General features: G+C 36.3%; 2 protein-coding genes across 2 annotated transcripts in view; one reads left to right on the top strand and one right to left on the bottom strand.

Moving 5' to 3' along the window:
• The window catches only part of LOC138049682 (DNA primase small subunit-like), an 11,051-nt gene extending 9,601 nt beyond the window's left edge, over positions 1 to 1,450 (top strand). The window contains exons 12-13 of the mRNA XM_068896083.1: positions 19 to 126; positions 1,313 to 1,450. Of these exons, the coding sequence (XP_068752184.1) occupies positions 19 to 126; positions 1,313 to 1,332 (128 nt within the window). The 3' untranslated portion in view covers positions 1,333 to 1,450. The remainder of the gene's footprint in view (positions 1 to 18; positions 127 to 1,312) is intronic.
• Position 1,451: 1 nt separating this feature from the next.
• LOC138049681 (prolyl endopeptidase FAP-like) overlaps positions 1,452 to 17,500 on the bottom strand; it is a 44,801-nt gene continuing 28,752 nt past the window's right edge. Inside the window, exons 15-27 of the mRNA XM_068896081.1 lie at positions 17,274 to 17,345; positions 16,582 to 16,629; positions 15,489 to 15,584; positions 15,294 to 15,363; positions 14,140 to 14,164; positions 13,299 to 13,405; positions 11,817 to 11,882; positions 6,930 to 6,984; positions 6,075 to 6,174; positions 5,336 to 5,394; positions 4,291 to 4,363; positions 3,988 to 4,061; positions 1,452 to 3,435 (exon numbers count right to left, since the gene is read on the bottom strand). Of these exons, the coding sequence (XP_068752182.1) occupies positions 3,331 to 3,435; positions 3,988 to 4,061; positions 4,291 to 4,363; positions 5,336 to 5,394; positions 6,075 to 6,174; positions 6,930 to 6,984; positions 11,817 to 11,882; positions 13,299 to 13,405; positions 14,140 to 14,164; positions 15,294 to 15,363; positions 15,489 to 15,584; positions 16,582 to 16,629; positions 17,274 to 17,345 (950 nt within the window). The 3' untranslated portion in view covers positions 1,452 to 3,330. The remainder of the gene's footprint in view (positions 3,436 to 3,987; positions 4,062 to 4,290; positions 4,364 to 5,335; positions 5,395 to 6,074; positions 6,175 to 6,929; positions 6,985 to 11,816; positions 11,883 to 13,298; positions 13,406 to 14,139; positions 14,165 to 15,293; positions 15,364 to 15,488; positions 15,585 to 16,581; positions 16,630 to 17,273; positions 17,346 to 17,500) is intronic.

The following is a 17,500-nucleotide window of genomic DNA, read 5'->3' as shown; positions in this document are numbered from 1 at the left end:
TGTGCAATCAACTTTCAGCCTACAAGAAAACCTCTCTTGAGAAACCTATTCATGTGTTTGCGCAGTTTCTGAAGGAACTTGAAAGTGAAAATAGCAAGAGACGAAAGAGTTTCATTGATGCTCAAGGTTGGTGTAAATATTTTTAATAGCTGCCTCGTGGTGAAATCTGTTTGGGTACATGTATTTGGTAATGAGGAAAAAAAATTGATTTGCACAGTGCTAATTCAAAAAAATTACAAAAGTAATATTGTTAAATGTTGACCTTTTTTGGTATGTCTTAAACTGTCTTTTCAAAGTGACAATGTTTGAAGCCATCCTAATGGATAATCCACTTGCCCAAGAGGTTCCTCCACTCACCTGGGTTTATTAGTAATTATTATTTATAAGTTGTAGTTTGGTTGCTTGCCCAGTGGATGTGTAGTCAGAGAAAATCTCTTTCCCAAGTGTGAAACCTACTTCTCCCAGATGCTTGAGCACTGTTTGCATCCAAAATCTCTTCAGAGATGCTAATTAATGAGTTTTGAGAGATTGCAAACATTCACTGCCACATTGTCATGGCGTGATGAGATAAATCATCCACTTTTTTCTAATATTTGATGACCAGGACTTCAATATTTTTGGATTATGACGTATTGCAATATTATTATGGCCAAAAGCTCTTGCGATGCTGTCAATAATGCAAGCAAAAATTACCTCAATTAATTACAGGTGTACCTTCCATGTATAATATCTTCATAGCAGCCTCAACACCCCAAATAATTTTAAAACCAACAACTACTTTTCAGAATGTTTCCAGTTTCAAATCAACATTGTAAGGGGGAAGGAGAAGGTTGTCTTTGAAACAGCTTGTTCTTTATTGACTTCATTGTCCCACCAATTTTATCCAGGACTGTAGTCACAAGCATTCTTCGCAAATCTCACACTGAATTGTTTTTGAATGTCTTTGTGTTAGAGCGAGTTTCAATCAAGTGTTATAAAACCAAAACCAAAGTAATTACTTTGGCCAATCAAAAAGGATGGAGATAATCCAGTAAGCCAATCAAAAGTCTACGTAATTACACGTAGCCGACACAAACAGCAGGAAAATGAGCATGTGCAAGCCACAATTGGTTGAAAAAGTGGCGCAAGAACTTTGAACCAATCACTGCGTGAAGCAATGCAAAACCAAAGCAATTCGTTAATTACTTTCGACACTCAATTGAAATCCGCTCTATGCAATCCTTTTGCTTGGTGTTTGATGTACTACACACTCAGAAAGATATCTTTTGGAGCCGCTATGTTGATACACAACTTTCCATTTGTCTTTTTTCAGGAAAGAATGGAGATTGGTGACTGGAATTAGATATCAATGAAAAACTTTAAACTTTGGGGTGTGAAAAGTAATAGACTTCTGTGAAATAAAGTATAATAATTAAAGCAGACAACAAACAATAAAACTACCACAGCTGAAGTTATTGTTATCACAAATTTATTCAGGAGTAATAACCTAATGAGGGCCATTGCTACAGGAAAATCCAAGGTTATTTATTACCAATGTGAGCAAACTGTGCCATTGCAGTGGAGGAAGGAAAGAAAATTAATAATATAGTTTTTACTGCTTTATAGTGCCATCAACACAATTAATGCTGACCAATGACAAATTCTTTTGGCATTGTATTAATATTGCTTTCAAGATTGGCTCGCTACCCAAACTAAAGAACAGATAAAAATAGACCTTTTTAATGATGGCCAAACAAAAATATCCCTTTGCAAATAATGGTACTTATTATTCAACACATTGTAAAATTGTCCAAATATGGTCATAGCGAGCTCAATATTCATCGTGTGTACCCAACCTATATCCCGCGGTATATGTAATTTTGTGTGTCACGGAGAAAAATGGTAGTTTTTCCAGCTTTTTTTCCCAATAAACGAAGAAAATTGCGCTGTGTCATCAATATGATGAATAATGAAACAATTATCCCACTCAATCTTGTGGAATATTGCCTGATTTTAGCCAACTCTGTCTATGGCCTGGTCGGCTAAGTGTCAGGCGATATTCTGCTTGATTTTGCAGGATAAGTGTTAAATGCAAGCCTTTTACAGCCTCACTATATTCAAAGGAATATGTAAACCAAATTGAGGCTACTAAAAAAATAAGTGGACGTGAATTTTACAAAACTGATCAATAGAAGCTACACTGTATTCAAATACCCACTGGACCACCCAAAGTTCTCATGCAATATAACTTTTTGTCCTTTTTTCGTGTCTAATATTGTAGAGAGAGAAGACTACACATGTGTAAAGTTAGTTCTTGACCTGAGTTTTTTAAATTGAACACAAGGCAACTCACTGTTTCAGCAGTTCCTTTCAAAAATAAAATTCAAAGTAATTTGTTCATTCAACGAAGAAAAAAATTAATGGAAAATTGTTGTGCATAAAAGAACGTAGATTACTTTGATGATTCCCAATTAAGCTATATTTTAATGTGACATAGTTTTTCAGTGAGTGATTAACCCATTGACTAATAAAATTGCCTGACGTTAGACAGAGCAAAATACTAAGTATGGCAGGTTTAGGGGTGAATGGGTTAATTAAACACCAAACACCGAATATAATTTAAAATCTAAATAACTTATTTACAATCCTTTGTTCCTTAATTAATTAATAAAGGTAAGAATATAATTTACAGGAAATTACATAGTGCTCCACCATCAAAAGAAAAAAGAGAGAGAACACGACACATGCTCAAACCCTTACCAGAAGGGTTTTGAAAAGAGCAAGACAGATAAGGGGATGATCCCTTCATTAGAAAGATTCTATAGGGAAAAACTAATTTTTAGCTTTGGTTTACATGCAGAAATTCTGGTTGGGGTTATAATTTATATTTAACAATTATAATGATTGATTGAACAAAGTTGTTGTCCCTAGAACTATGATTGTCCAAGTGAAACAAACATTTGCAAGGTGCTATCTTCCCAAACTATGGCTAAACTTGCATGTAAGCCAACATTAATACAGAAAACATGTGCTACTGAGATGTCCCCCAAAGTAAGTTCACACTGAGTTAACCTTATTTGACATGGTCAAGTTAATACCTGTCATACAACAAGAACAGCTTTAGTAGTTCAGCAAGACAATTGAAGGGGATGTTGCTGTTGTTCACAACCGACCTGGTTTCCTAAAATGAGTGAAAATTAACGGCCTGGCAGTAAACATAGTAAAATCTCAGTGTAACTCTTAGGGTGCAAATGGTTAATTTATCTCAGACACCACATAGGTTATAAATCTAGAGTGAACCCTTAAAAAGCTAAACTAGACCCCCAAGGAAGGGGTAGTCTGTCCTCAGCATCAACTTCTTAGTGGTAGTTTTTCAGTCAGGAATTGTGTAAGCAGATGATATAAATGTTGTGAAGTTCCACCACCACTGAGTCCGTGGTTCTTGTCAGGGTAAAACTGTGTACAAAAAGGATAAAAACAGCACTTGACTCAGAACAGACTGTGCCTGGATCACAAGGGTACATACAGTAAAGGCAGGGAGGAGAGCTACATTGTAGTATGTTACTTGTAATAATTCAAATGTTAAGTTTTTTCGTAAGGAAGTCAGTCAGTAGTTGGAACAAGTGGTTTTGTGTCCGTTTTCCAAGTATTCCGTGGTTCTTGTCAGTGTAAAGCTACCAGAAGAAAAAAACAATATGTAAATACAACATTGCAAAAACATAATGATAATAATAATAATAATAATAATAATAATAATAATAATAATAATAAAATAGGGTAGTTCTAACATTTGAGTATGCAAAATCATTAAGTTTGATCATTCAAATGAAGCTACATGTACCAAGCAGTACTTTCCTGTGATGCTGTTTATTAGGCCGTGCACACTAGTTCTAAGTATTGATTCTAAAAGGAATCCTCATTCAAGTCAAAGCTTACGAGCAGCACTTTTTCATTCTGGTGCTGCTAACTTTTTCAATTTATTAGTTGTATATGGTATTTGTTACTTACTTGAACTTGATATTTGACTCCAGCCTTGGTAAGAGCAGCTACAAGTTGAGCAGTATTCTGAAAATGTACATTATCTGAAGAAGAAACGATAATGAAATACTCTCATGTTTCTTTCATGTTTCCCCCTTCATATTGATAGTATTACAAAGGGGACTTCACAGTTAAAATGCATTGACACTAAACTCAGGATAATTATAGCTCCAATACCAAGATTCAACTCTGAGACAAATCTGGTTTTCACTACTGTTCTATCCTGTTAAACAACATTAACAACTCTTTTTCCAAGTAGTGAATACCACTCACCGTCCCCTGTTCCATGCACAAGAAGGAAGCTTTCACTCTGGAAGTTTTTAGCCAGAGGTAACACAGATGATATCTGCAAAATAATGGTAACCAACATTTTAAAATAAGTAAATGCAAAAAAAAAAAAAATTGTTGTTGAGCATCTTTAGGAAAGAAGACTATCGCTCTATCCTTGGCAATGCAATGGACCCTTGATGCACCATTACCTTGGCAACCAAAAATGATTTAAGGTGATTCCCTCGTTTTGCAGCACGCACCTCGTACTGCGCATAACATTGCGACTTCGGAGACGGCGGCGTTTCACGCAGGCCATCTGAAGAGAGGCAACAATGGCCGCTTTTGCTGTTCAAGAGCTTTTAAGTGCAAATATCATGATAATTCTTCTTGGTTACGAAGGTGTGGTTTTGGAACTCTCCCCAGTCTTTTCGCAGAAAATGATCATTTTGAAGTCGAATTTGCCCCTCTGCCATCCATTTATCATTGTGTTGCGAAGAAACGAGCACGGTGACCCCCCATTTTTAATGGTTTTATTTACTTATAATAGGTACATGGAAAACATATTTGAAGGAGAAAAAAAAGTTGGATAGTAGAAGTTGTAGTATAATTAATATTTGGTCACTCAACAGCTAAGCACCAACTTGAAAATGAATTGATTTCCAGTTTAAGTAAAGGTGGCACTGAGTCCCAGAAAAAGAACAGTTACATAACAAAAAGATGGGGTCACCGTGCTTGTTTTTGTGCTGTATGCCCTTTATTCTAAGTGAGAAGCGTTCAAAACTAGATCAACCGGAAAAATTGTTGTTATGTAGTAAAAGCTACTGAATATTACTGAAAACTTGAACCAACTTGTTTGTCCAGGCTATAATCTTTAAGTAAAGTGACTTCAAATTTTTCCATCTTACAAAGAAATGTAAGCAAATTGGGCCAATACAGTCATCACCTTGTGCTCAGTGTTGGGCTCCACATGCAGTTTTCTGTCATTTATATGCAAATTAAACATGATGATATTGGCAGACTAACTGCAAATGTCCCCAATTGACATTACCTCGTATCCATTGTGATTTTCCTGTGGGGTGAGCATGTATCGTTCTGTGTATATTGAATCTGAAACACCAGATGAATCAAGGCGCAACCATTAAAACAAAACCCACTAAGCTGTACTTACAAATGTACATGCGGCTAAACACTTCTCCAGCTAACAATTTTTAGAAATGGTCCTGTTTTAAAAACATAAATTTTTCATCAATAAATACAGATTGAGTGATGCGAGGCGTGGGCGAGAACCTGCAGTTGTGTTTGTGATTGCGTTGTTAACTAAGTTGTCAAGTCAAGAATAACAAAAATGGGTGCTGACACCTAATCTGTCGTAGTGTAATCACTGCATTGTAAGTAGTGTAAAAATTGTTTTGCAAGTAACTTAAGTATCATATTGGTAAGTACAGTGGTGAAAATATTGTTTTGTAAATAGCGCAGGTATTCTAATGTAAATAATGTAAGTACAGTCGTGTAAGTAGAGGAAGCGATTTGTAAGTAAAAAAACAAAAATTATTAATACAAAAAATTATAATGCTAGTATTGTAAGTAGTGTAAGTGTTTGTCCTGCTTGCTTGTATAAATACTGTAAGTATGAGCAGTGCAACATATATGTATGTAAGTATAATATTAGCATTGCAAGTAGTGTAAGTGTTCGTCCTGTAAATATTATAAATAAATAAATTAAAAAAAAAAAAAAAAAAAAAAAAAAAAACACAAAAAAAAAACAATTTTTAGTTGTTGTCACTTACCATAGTATCTCCAGTCTGTAACAGGTGCCACAGCCATGCCAACCTTAAACACACCAGAGTTCTGACCAAGAACATATGATGTAAGGAATCCTCCGTATGACTACAAGAAATGCACACAAAGTTATTTACTTGAAGGAGTTAAATGAATAGATGTAATGTTACAAAAAAATTGGCGATTTAAGGAAACAGATCCTACACAGCAAACACCTTTACCAATAAAATAACTATTATAGATACCGGTAAAAGAAACTGATTGTCATTTATTTACATATAAACTGTTAAGTTAATTAATTAATTAATTAATTAATTAATCAAAACTAAAAAACTAAAACACTTGAAATAATAGACCAAATTGGCCAACTCATTGTTGTACCCAATTCAAATCCTTTGCGAATAAAACGTTTTGGTCCAGGTATTTCCCTGTCATTTAAATGTGAATGCTACATAATCATGCAAATGATAACCCCAAGAGATTTGAACTGGGTACAGCAATACACCTTATTCCAAAATGGCCACCATTTAAATGTTCTTTTGTTTTTATTTAAATAAGCCCTTGATGCCTCATTCTTATAAAGCTTAAAATTCAGTAGAATATTTTATCTTGAACGGGGCAAGAATAAGGGCCAATTTGTATCCGCATAAATCAGTGGCCGAATTGGTCTATTATAGTGAGATGGGCTAAACAACACTTTGTAAGGAAATCAAATTAAATATTGGCCAATAAATAATTTCGTTTTCCTTCTCAGTTAATTTTCCTTTAGTTAGTATTGGAAACTTGAGTTTGTTAAAACAAAGAAAGAAAAAGGTTCTTTGGGCAAAAAAAAAAGGAGATGCTTGGCTTATATATACACTCACCCATCCCCAGATAGCAATTTTGTCCTTATCCACGTAAGGCATGGAAGCTAAGTATCTGATAGTAATGCAACAAAATAGAGCCAGAAAATGTTACCATGAATCAGAATTTGCAGATCACTGTCAAATCTTGCAAAGATTAAACAAGACATTCTTACTAACAATAATTATTATTTCTGAACACAGCAGAAATGCTCGGATGATTTCCTCAACCTAGTTCCAAGATCTCTCCTCCTTCCCACCTCTCCAACTACTCTTCACCCTTTACTTCCTTTCTTTTCACCTTAATTAACAGACCAAGTTGTCAAGACAAGACACTTGTCCTTTGATTATTTTTGTCAAGTTGTCTTGCTGGAATGAAGTGATTACTTCAGATCATTGTCAAAGATGACTTTTTCAGGTCATTACATATGGGTTATTGACCAAGCGTGAGGTCAAGATGGCTGGATATTGGCCAAGTGCTTTTTTTGAGTGTTTATGGACTGAGACGAAGTTGAGGTCCATAAACACGCAAAAACGATCCAGCCATCTTGACAGAACAAGCTCGGTCAATAAAGGATTTATTACAAGACTTTTAAACACCAAAAAATGATCTTTGATCTTGCGGGAGCAAGTGACAAATCCCGCGCGGGCAGTATCGCTCCATCTTGCCCGCTCGGGTAGCCAATCACAGCGTCCGATTTGCTTCATCTTGCTGGCTCACGGAGATAGTCATATAATAATACCAAATAATATTATGTTGAACATGGCAAACATTCTAAATCAGAAGCAAAATGACATTGAAGCATATAACTTGCAAATCGTTTCCTTGGAACAAAGCTGGGGGTTTTAGTACACCAATTTTATACCCAAATATGGATAAAAACTAGACCCTCCGTGAGGGTACACTGGGTTGCCTGTGGTACGTGCAGCGTTCCACGCAATTTTTTTCAAGTTGGAGGGGGGGGGGGGGGGGGGTGACCCAGAAGTCGTACCAGAAGTCATACCAGAAGTCATACCAGCAGAGGCCCTTTGGCTCACAGGTCTTCACACGTTCGTACGACGAAACAGATCCTTTTGTGAGGTTAAAAACCTGGCGACCGGCCCATTAATTAATCATTTGTCAGAAAGAAGAAATTCCTGTCCTCTTTAAAAAAAATTGACACGCATTGCTTACGTGTGGTAGTGAAGTAACACAGCGATTTATTCCATAATGTCAACTGAACTGTGTGTTGTCTTCCAGGAGCTTCAAGTTGTCCTTGCGTAATATGTAGCTCTAACAGTGCACGATATTGTTTTGGTATTGTGTATCATTGTAGTGAAATGGTAGAAGTCTTGGGTAAATAGCCTGAGAAGACATGTGGTTACTAGCAAAGTACTGAGCCCAGAAAGATTGAAGAAAATAAATGGGAAGTGAAAAACATTGTCTTCTGGGATGACATGTTGACCGTTGTCTTTGCGTAATATGTAGGTCTAACAGTACACGATATTGTTTTGGTATTGTCTATCATTGTAGCGCCATGGTATAAGTCTTAGATAAATAGCCCCTTGAGAAGACATGTGGTTACTAGCAAAGTACTGAACCCAGAGAGACTGAAGAAAATAAAAGGGAATCGAGAAACATTGGCTTCTGGGCTGACATGTTGATCATGCAACTTCTTTCCACCACAAGTGTAAGCGTGCACTGACAGCATCTGACAGCATCTGAAAGCTTTGTAAACAACAGTTGAAAGCTGAAGTTATTCCTATTCGGCGGGGTTAGTATCTGGATGGGCGACCTAAGAAATATACCACTCAGTAACAGAAGCATAGGACCGAAAATTCTATTTTAATGCTATCAAATGCGAACCAAGCAAGATACAGATTTTGTTAGCTTGCTTTATCCAAAACAAATATTGATGTAAAAGTAAATAAATATCGATACACAGTTTTTAAGAAGAGCAGAAGGAAGTTTCAGGACGGTCTATCGAGCATAAAATATTTTGCCATCGGTAATAAAATCTACGACATGAAAACAACATTTATTTTGAACCACGAATATAAAAAGTTACCATCAGCGAAAAACAGTTTGGGAGATTTTAGTTGTTTTGTTGTAATTGTACAAGTTTGGCTGCACCGAGTAAATCGCACATCGAATTCAGCGAGCGCAGTGATCAAGTTACCGCGTTATTTTACCGCGGCATGTTTACTCGCGAAACAGTGAAGCATCTGTGTCAAATGATGCCAAGCTACCGGGTTTTTGTTTTTGTTAGTTTTCTTTTTATTTCGATTGTTATAAATTTTGACAAGAAATGTGCGAATTCAACACAAAGATCACAATCGCGCAACTCTCAGAGGTTGACCATTGTTTCTGGAAAATCAAAAATTTACTCTCCAAGACAAGGTTATTTATCACCAGGTAATTCCATCGTTTTGGTAATAGCAGCTACTTTATTATTCATCAGCGTCACAATCTTTTGCCGATTTTGGGGGTCATTTTGTTGAAACTCAAGCACGCTTCCAACAGACCTGTTTATTTTCGTGACTAATGCGTTACCACAAAAATTCTCCCCGTATCACATTTCAACACATGTATGCAAATTTGCTAAGCTCGAAAATTACACAACATGATAAATTTACAAAAGCTAGAAATTTCACAGAAATATTTTCCAGCGAAACATTTATTGAAACAAGCAACATATTTGCTATAAGAGGCAAGAAACCCTTCCTATTTCAGTTGCGTGCGTGCAAGCGAAACAAACAATCACAAAGCATATGCAATTAAATAAATTTCTGACAGTTCACATTCAACCCTTTTCGAAAGAACCTTGACCGTAAATAATAAAGCACAAAAGAGACAACAAGCTTTCATTCAAGTAATTTTTCACTGTCACATTTCCAAATATTTTACACCTTTGCTGAGTTGAGTACAAAATACCGGTAAATGTAAATTGTCAGACAACTAAGATGCGACTTGAGTAAACACTGTGATGCATTCTTGTTGGCGTTCGATTCCTTCAGTGTTAATTTGTTAAATCATAGTTAGTAACTATGGTTAAATCCATAAAAAAATTGCTATTTGATTTCCGTGTTTTATATAATACCAAGTTAGTAAAATATTAGAAACAAAGCTCACTTGATATCCAAAGGCGAAAAATGAAATTGTTGTCGAAGACCATTACTCGTCTCTTACAATCCAGATATTTATTTTTCAGCGCTGTCTTGCTCATACAATTGACGATCCATTCTTGAGCTCCATGAGGGTATATTTTGTTTAAAGATCCACTAAAACGCCATTCACGTCAATGACTTATTAGTGAAATTTCCAATTGTTATACTGGAAGACTGTGCAGAGTTGAGAACAGGTAAATACAAATCTGACAAATAGCGAGACAACTGAGATAACAGATCCACTATATGGATTCCTTATCTGTCTTTGTTGAACCCACACTGAGTTACCAGAGAACTGTTCATTTGGTTTGAGTGTTGTACAAAACACCACGCTTGGCAAAATGTTAGGAAGACTGCTCACTTTGATTACGGCTCGACGGGCGACAGATTGTTGTCGAAGTCCATTACTCGTCGCTTCTAACATTCGACCGCCTGTCCTGTCCAGTATCCAATTCGCTTGCCATTATTGAGCTTCATTAGGGTACATTTTGTTCAAAGATCCCCTAAAACGCCATTCGCGTTACATGACTTTCGACGCCATTGCCGGTTAAGTTAATCGTTCTACTGTGTCCACCAGAGAAATCTACGCATTTCCCACTACCCTCTCGATCCTAAGAAAATACGCGTAGAAGGCTCTATGCACAAAGACACCATTTAGCAGGGGAGTGACAGGCAGGACTTTTACCGACACGGAAAAAAATAAAAAAAAAAAAAAGAAAACGAAAAATAAAAAAACGACGAAATTAAAGACAGATTCCGACTGGGTTGGCAACCCAGTAATAAAATAAAGATCAAAGCTGCATGTGTGGGAAAATGCACGGGCTATGTTACATCCAAATAAAGAAATTGTTAAACTCAAGAAACCCCAGCTCTGAACCAGAGTTATAACACTTCAAGGTCATGAGCTTCTGTCTAGATCTATTGATAGAAATGGTGTACTGCGACCATGAAAGACCATGAAAGGGTTAGGGTTATGATGGTTTCTTAGAAATGGGTTTACAAAAGGGCAACTAATAATGAAAATAGGAGTCCCAGACAAGACTAAAACCTGTGACATCATTAGAACCGCAAGGATGCTCTACTTGTTAGGCTACAAAGATGAGGTGTTCTTAGACAGTGTCCTGCCGGTCTGCAGGCTCAGACTATTTAATGTCATGAGCTTCAATGTGATAACAAAATTACAGGCTGGTGAATCATGGTAACACAGGGTTTTCACCAGTTTTGTAAAGTAGTGAACACATTTCTGAAAGCACCGGACATGACATTTTTGGCGCTGCAAGGTGCCTTGCAAGCGCCGAAGGTGCAAGCTACCTACAGTAGGGGGTTCTGGGGAAAAAAATGCTCAAATAATACTGTTTCCAGTGTTTCTGGAACCCAAGAATCAGTTTCCCAGGCAAGGCTGGAGTTCACTTAAATTCTCTTTAAAAAGTAATTTTAAAAAATATGAAGAAATAAAACAAATTTTTATTTACTTAAATATTGGCATCAAAGTACAGGACATGCAATGGGAAACCACCAGACGTTTTCCAGCCTCAAACGAAAACCCTGGTAATGGGTGTAGTTTATCCATGATAAAATTAATGTCAGCTGTTGCAATGTTGAATATGCTTGCTTGCTTCAGGTATTTAAAGGGTACACATAGTATTTGTATACTTGAACTGAGATTGAAATATCTGATTGTCAAACATAATCACTGCTGCTTGCATGAGTTAGCTCAAGAACAGTGTAGGAAAATGTAAAAGGCAAGTATTACTAAATCACCTAGCAACAGCAATTGTATCCTCTGCCTCGGCTTTCCCAATTTGCTTATAAACTGCATGCTTAAATCTACAAAACAAAAACAAAACTTCACTGTCAATAATTTATTACTATTTCCCAATGAAGCACATACATAACTAACATGAAAATATCCCCTTTCACATTAATACTTGGGCCTCAAGAAAGACTCCTGTGGCCAACAAAGGAGAAGACAGCAGATTTATTAACTGAAGCAAATTTGGTAAGACTGCAACCTTCTGTCTTCATGAAGATTTTCTTCTAGATAACACTAATAATGGCATAATAGCCAGAGTAAAAACTATATTAAGGACAGTGCCTACAAATTCAAAGGTATTTTTGCCCCAATTTATGATTATGCAGTATTATTGAAATCCAACAAGAAAATTGGGGGTTACCACGCATTTTTCAAAGATAATTCATAAACAATCTTTGTATAAAGCTCTAAAATACAAAGCAATGTACGGCGCTCTTTCTCAAATTGAAGTTCAATTATCTCTAAAGAATGCATGGTTACCCACAATTTTCTTTTTGGATACCAAGGGTACTTACTAAGACCTACTTTCTCTGCGTAGTTTTAAACCGCGCAAAAATATCCCTGCATTAGTAAACAAAACCGATAGGAAATCCGAGTATCTTGAGATGCGCAGAACGTATGCGCAATAACAATAGTAGGCACCGTCCTTAAAAGCTAGTGGCATTGTCATGACTTTCAGGGTGAAAAAGTTGGTAGTGTTAAATAGTCCTTTGTTTTGTTTTTGGTCTCACTGGCTGAGGTGCCAAGAAGTCTATACTTTGATTTTTCCTCCATGCACATCTTTGCAAAGGTCCCACATTGACTTTAATATGTTGACTCTTCCAAATTCCCTACCCTACTCCCATTAAAATACAAACAATAATTATTGCTGTAAAGTGTTGGTAACGACGTGGCCAAATTAGGATAAGTGTTGACACTGCTTGCTGTAGTTAGACTTAATTGGTCCGTCTTCGGGGGTTACCGGCTCACACAGAGTCCAATAGACTAGACTTGAACACACTCAAGACTTGATTACATTCTGCTTTAATAGTTAAATCAAAGTGCTTATATACATAAGGGTTGCTAGCTAAACATGATTAAATATGCGAGGGAGTAATATATGATGTTTCCGTCCTAGTAAACATCCTAATTCGTATGTGAGCATTAAACGCCTTACTTACATATCGATACATATGTAAATCCTGAGGAACTAGGCGTTTAGAATCCTACATGAAATCCTAGTAGAAGAAAGGACTAATTCCAACGATGTAATACGATGGATGTGTATGCCACACGTAAACAGCATACTTGCACGTTTGATTGAGCAAAAATACATTAATGTACTTCCATTTTGTATGAGACGAATAACTGATCTACTCATAGTTTGACAGGTCACGCTTTCCTTAACTTTACTACATAATTATGATAATATTATAGTACAATAATCTTACCTTTCTCCTCTGCAACAAGTTCCCCTGGCATCAAGACTGACCGCAATCAAATCAAAGTTGCTCACAAGATACCCATTTACAAATCCATACCCATAGGTATCTGTCACCTGGTGTCCAACAAAAAAAAAAGAATTCAAATGATATGTTTGAAGAGTCTCCTTGGACATTAGGACTATAAAACCATGGCTTCCATGTCGCAAGTCCCTCCAGTGCTGACAATGGTTCCCTGGCATGTTAAAAAACTTGCACACATTTCACAAAGAGAAGGGCATCGAATTCATGGTATTGTCCTTTGTCCTTTTCTCAACTGTAACAGTAAACAGTGACCGACCTTTAAATTTCCCCTTTTAGTAAAATTTCTGGAGGCAGGAGCTCATGATGTGGAGCCTAATTAAGTTTCCTTTTTGTCTCCTTAAAATTTTCTTGGACCATCGATATTTAAAACATCTTTCCTGCTACAATAATTATTGTGCCCCTTAGCTAATTAATTCACAATGTCCCTGTTTACATCATAAATGCATATATGAAACAAGAAAAATATGGAGGATGTGAACCTAAAAATAACCAGACCATCTTAAGTGAAGGAAGCATTCTTTCCTCCTATTCATGAGCTGCGGAACCAATGCAACTTAACCCATGGGGAGTGCTAATAAAATTTGTATTTGTATTTGTATAGAAGAAATTCTTGACCCTAATGTACTTAGGATGAGCACTTCATGAAGTTGAAGTTCTCCTCATCCCTTTATTCAGATAACCATGTGAACTGCCAAACCCCAACCAATTCACATGTACACTGCTTATCATAAAAAAACCTGTAAATTCAGTCTTAAGAATGAAATACCTTCTGTGACCCTGGTCCACCATACCTGTGAATAACAAATAGAAAATACAATGTTTGATGAATTTATTTGATAAATGCAATCAAATCAAAATTGAAATAAATCAAATTACTTTTGCAACTTAGTAAAACCAATAATAAATGATGCATAAATATTAAAGAGATGAAAGTCAATGTTTTGGTGACAAAAAGTGATGATGATATTCTGACTATCACAATGACAAAAACAGTTGGACAATTAAAGACAATCACAATGATCACACTGATGAAATGGGTATTGTAATTGATTCAATCCAAACAATGAGTTGGTCAATGTGTCTGCCAACACGTTGGACATGTGACTGAGAGATCACCAACACGTCGGCTGATTCACGACCAATGCATCAGCCAGCCAACACACTTAACCTACGAGGTACAGTTATTGAGCGAAAAACGTTACTCACTGTCAACATGTATATACCGTAGAGTTCCGATAATAGCGACACTAGCTACTTTCGGAATTAGAAGCCTTTGGGGGTCGCTCATTTCGGGGAACACAAATCGTTTACAATAGAGCTGGCGCAAGCCTTTTTTCCGAAATAAAAAATGAACATAAATTTCAAAAAGAACAAAATTTTATTTGCATTCCATATCTATAGATTGTGTTTCATAAAAAGAAGATAACAATGATAGATACAGCAAAAAACCGTATATAGAAAACTACATAGTTTTCAATTTCAATTTGAAGAAACGTTCCTGTTATTCATACCAAATTATATATACAGGTTTACGGTACTTCTTTCATTGCTACATCAGTGAACTGATGTCAAGGACGAATGGTGGCATAAAGCCTCCCCTTGTTGTAAATTAAACTGCACGAACATATTATTGTACATTAAAATTTTGACTATTGATTGACAGCATACCATTTAAAAAACTTGGTCTACTTTCGGGGGGCGGGGGGGAAGGTTGCTACTTTCGGGAGGTCGTTACTTTTGGGGGGGGGGGGGGGAAGTCGCTACTTTCAGGATTTACTAGTGGCCACAAAAAATTGACGTTAATTTCGGGGGGTCGTTACGATCAGAACTTTACGTAGTCACCTTCGATCGCCACAAAGAAATATCTTATATGACTTAGGTTTAGCAGTTGCATTGAAAGACAGATTGTGATGCACTTACACTGAAAACAAAACTGCATATTTCTTGTTAATATCAAAGTCAGGAGGACGGTACTCCTTCACATGGAGATCTAAAATTAAAGGAATAAAATATCTTACACATGATGACTCATTCAGTGTATATCATTCTATATTTTCAACAAACAAAAAATGAAGAAAAAGCATCCGAAGAAAAACACAAATTTTGCGCACTCACCGTAACTACCAGCAGTAACCGTGTAATTCTCCACTACTGGTAGAGCCACCTCCTTCAATCTGTCCCTCAGATCTTTGTTGTTCTCAATTGGAATTACTAGGATTCAATCAAGACAAAAGCAATTATTAATCATGAGTAACATCTATGTACAGTACAACACACATGTCATGTACATGAAGACGGGATTTATAAACATTCCTTACAGGCAGAAAGTTCTGTCATGTCACTGATAATTGAAGGGCTGGATGCAAAAACCTAGTAAGTGACAATTTCGGTCGATTTTCAGTTTTACTCAAAACTAGCCCAAATTTTGCAAGTTGACTGGAAATGAACTTAAGAACATTGCCCTGGTATTTTTTTTACCGATGTGAGCTTTATTTTTGAGAAATAAGCTATGCAAAAACACTATCGGCTTCGCGTTTGAAAACAATGGAATCAGCGAAGCGACACTTACCTTTTATTGTTCAATATATACGTGAGTGCAGCAAGTCACTACATCGGTAGCGCAATCGATTAGAGCAAAAGATAAACAATTCGCAAGGTGATGGTTCGACGCGCTTAGTGAACTTTTTTTTCGTTCGCACAGAGCTGTTTTTTTGGTTTTTTTTCTTTCCTTGTTTTTAGTGATCTCATCAATCTTCGCGAACTTCAAGTTACACGAGATATGCGCGATGCGCGAAGCTCCAGGCACGAGTGGTTTAAAGTTGAATTTGTTGAGGTGGCTCGTTTGCTCGGTAGTTGTCTTAAATCTTAACGTCCAAGTGGCTGACCTTTATAAGAACATTACCATGGTATTTTTTTAACCGATTTAAGCTTTATCTTTGAGAAATAAGCTTTTTCAAAGCTTTATATATATATATACACACAAATACACATTTTTTATTTTGTGATGAAATGTTTGGTGAAATTTGCAAGGATAATAAATAGTTTTGAAATAATGCGCTGCAGTGAAAATTCTTCTTTCAATAACTATATTAACATAGGAACAGCTGTTGAAGGATTCCAACCTGAGGGACCTAACTAATGCCAATTATTACAATTGTCAACGGTTGAATTAAAAAAAAGTAAATGACCTCTGTCAAATGTTTGCTACCTTTGTCAACCTTTGTACTACGTAGGGTTATTTCAGGTATTCCTGGCCCTAAGCAAGGGAACAAATAAAACAGAGATGAGATGGTAATATACTGTACACATAGTGTCCTGGTTTGACCGGTTTAGAACAGGGAAAGTATGGAGTTTTTCAATCAAAGAAATAAATTATTGTTTTCAATGTGATGCAAAGCCCGAGAATTTAGATTGTCATATGGCTTGTGACTCGTCACTTAGTTTATCAAATGGGACATTGAATAGTTTCGTCTGTGTTGTTTTCGTCATTCACACGCACCTTATGACGCACTCTATATGATTCTCAGTCAATGCAGGAGGAAGCCAAAATACTAAAAAATGGCATACTAGTGGAATAATAATCCCTCATTAAAAGGTTTAACACATAATAAGCGTGGACATTTTGCTTGTTGCTCTGAAAAACACTACAAAACTGGCAAATTATCTGCGCATATTATCCATTAAATCATTCAATTAAGTGTATATTGACCTTTCAAGGTGTGTTTCAAAGATCAAACAACGCTTCTTAAGAGCCAAACATGGATTTCTATGGAAATCCATTATCTTTGACAAGATCAAACAGTTGGTAGAAGCGATACTTTAAATTTACTTAAACATGGAAATTTAATAATTCAATATTCTCACAAGACTACAAAGTTATGATGTTGAAAAGGATCTCACCTCTACATGACAATAAGTACCAGCTTGCCTTCAAACTGAAACTTGCATCATAATAAGAACACTTGTTCCCAGCTGAAAAGGAATCAGTTAACTTTAACATTGTCAATCCAGGGTTTACCAGTATATACTTAAAGCAAAATGACTACTAGTTGCAAGTAACGCATTATGGACACAAGATGACCACCTAACAAAGCAATCTTAAGGTTGCTTGAGCAATGACCACAGAT

The sequence above is a fragment of the Montipora capricornis genome, chromosome 5 (assembly GCF_036669925.1).
Source record: "Montipora capricornis isolate CH-2021 chromosome 5, ASM3666992v2, whole genome shotgun sequence".
Taxonomy (NCBI): Eukaryota; Metazoa; Cnidaria; class Anthozoa; order Scleractinia; family Acroporidae; genus Montipora; species Montipora capricornis.
The sequence above is the reverse complement of the archived record's forward strand: the minus strand, read 5'-3'. Positions and strand labels throughout refer to the sequence as shown.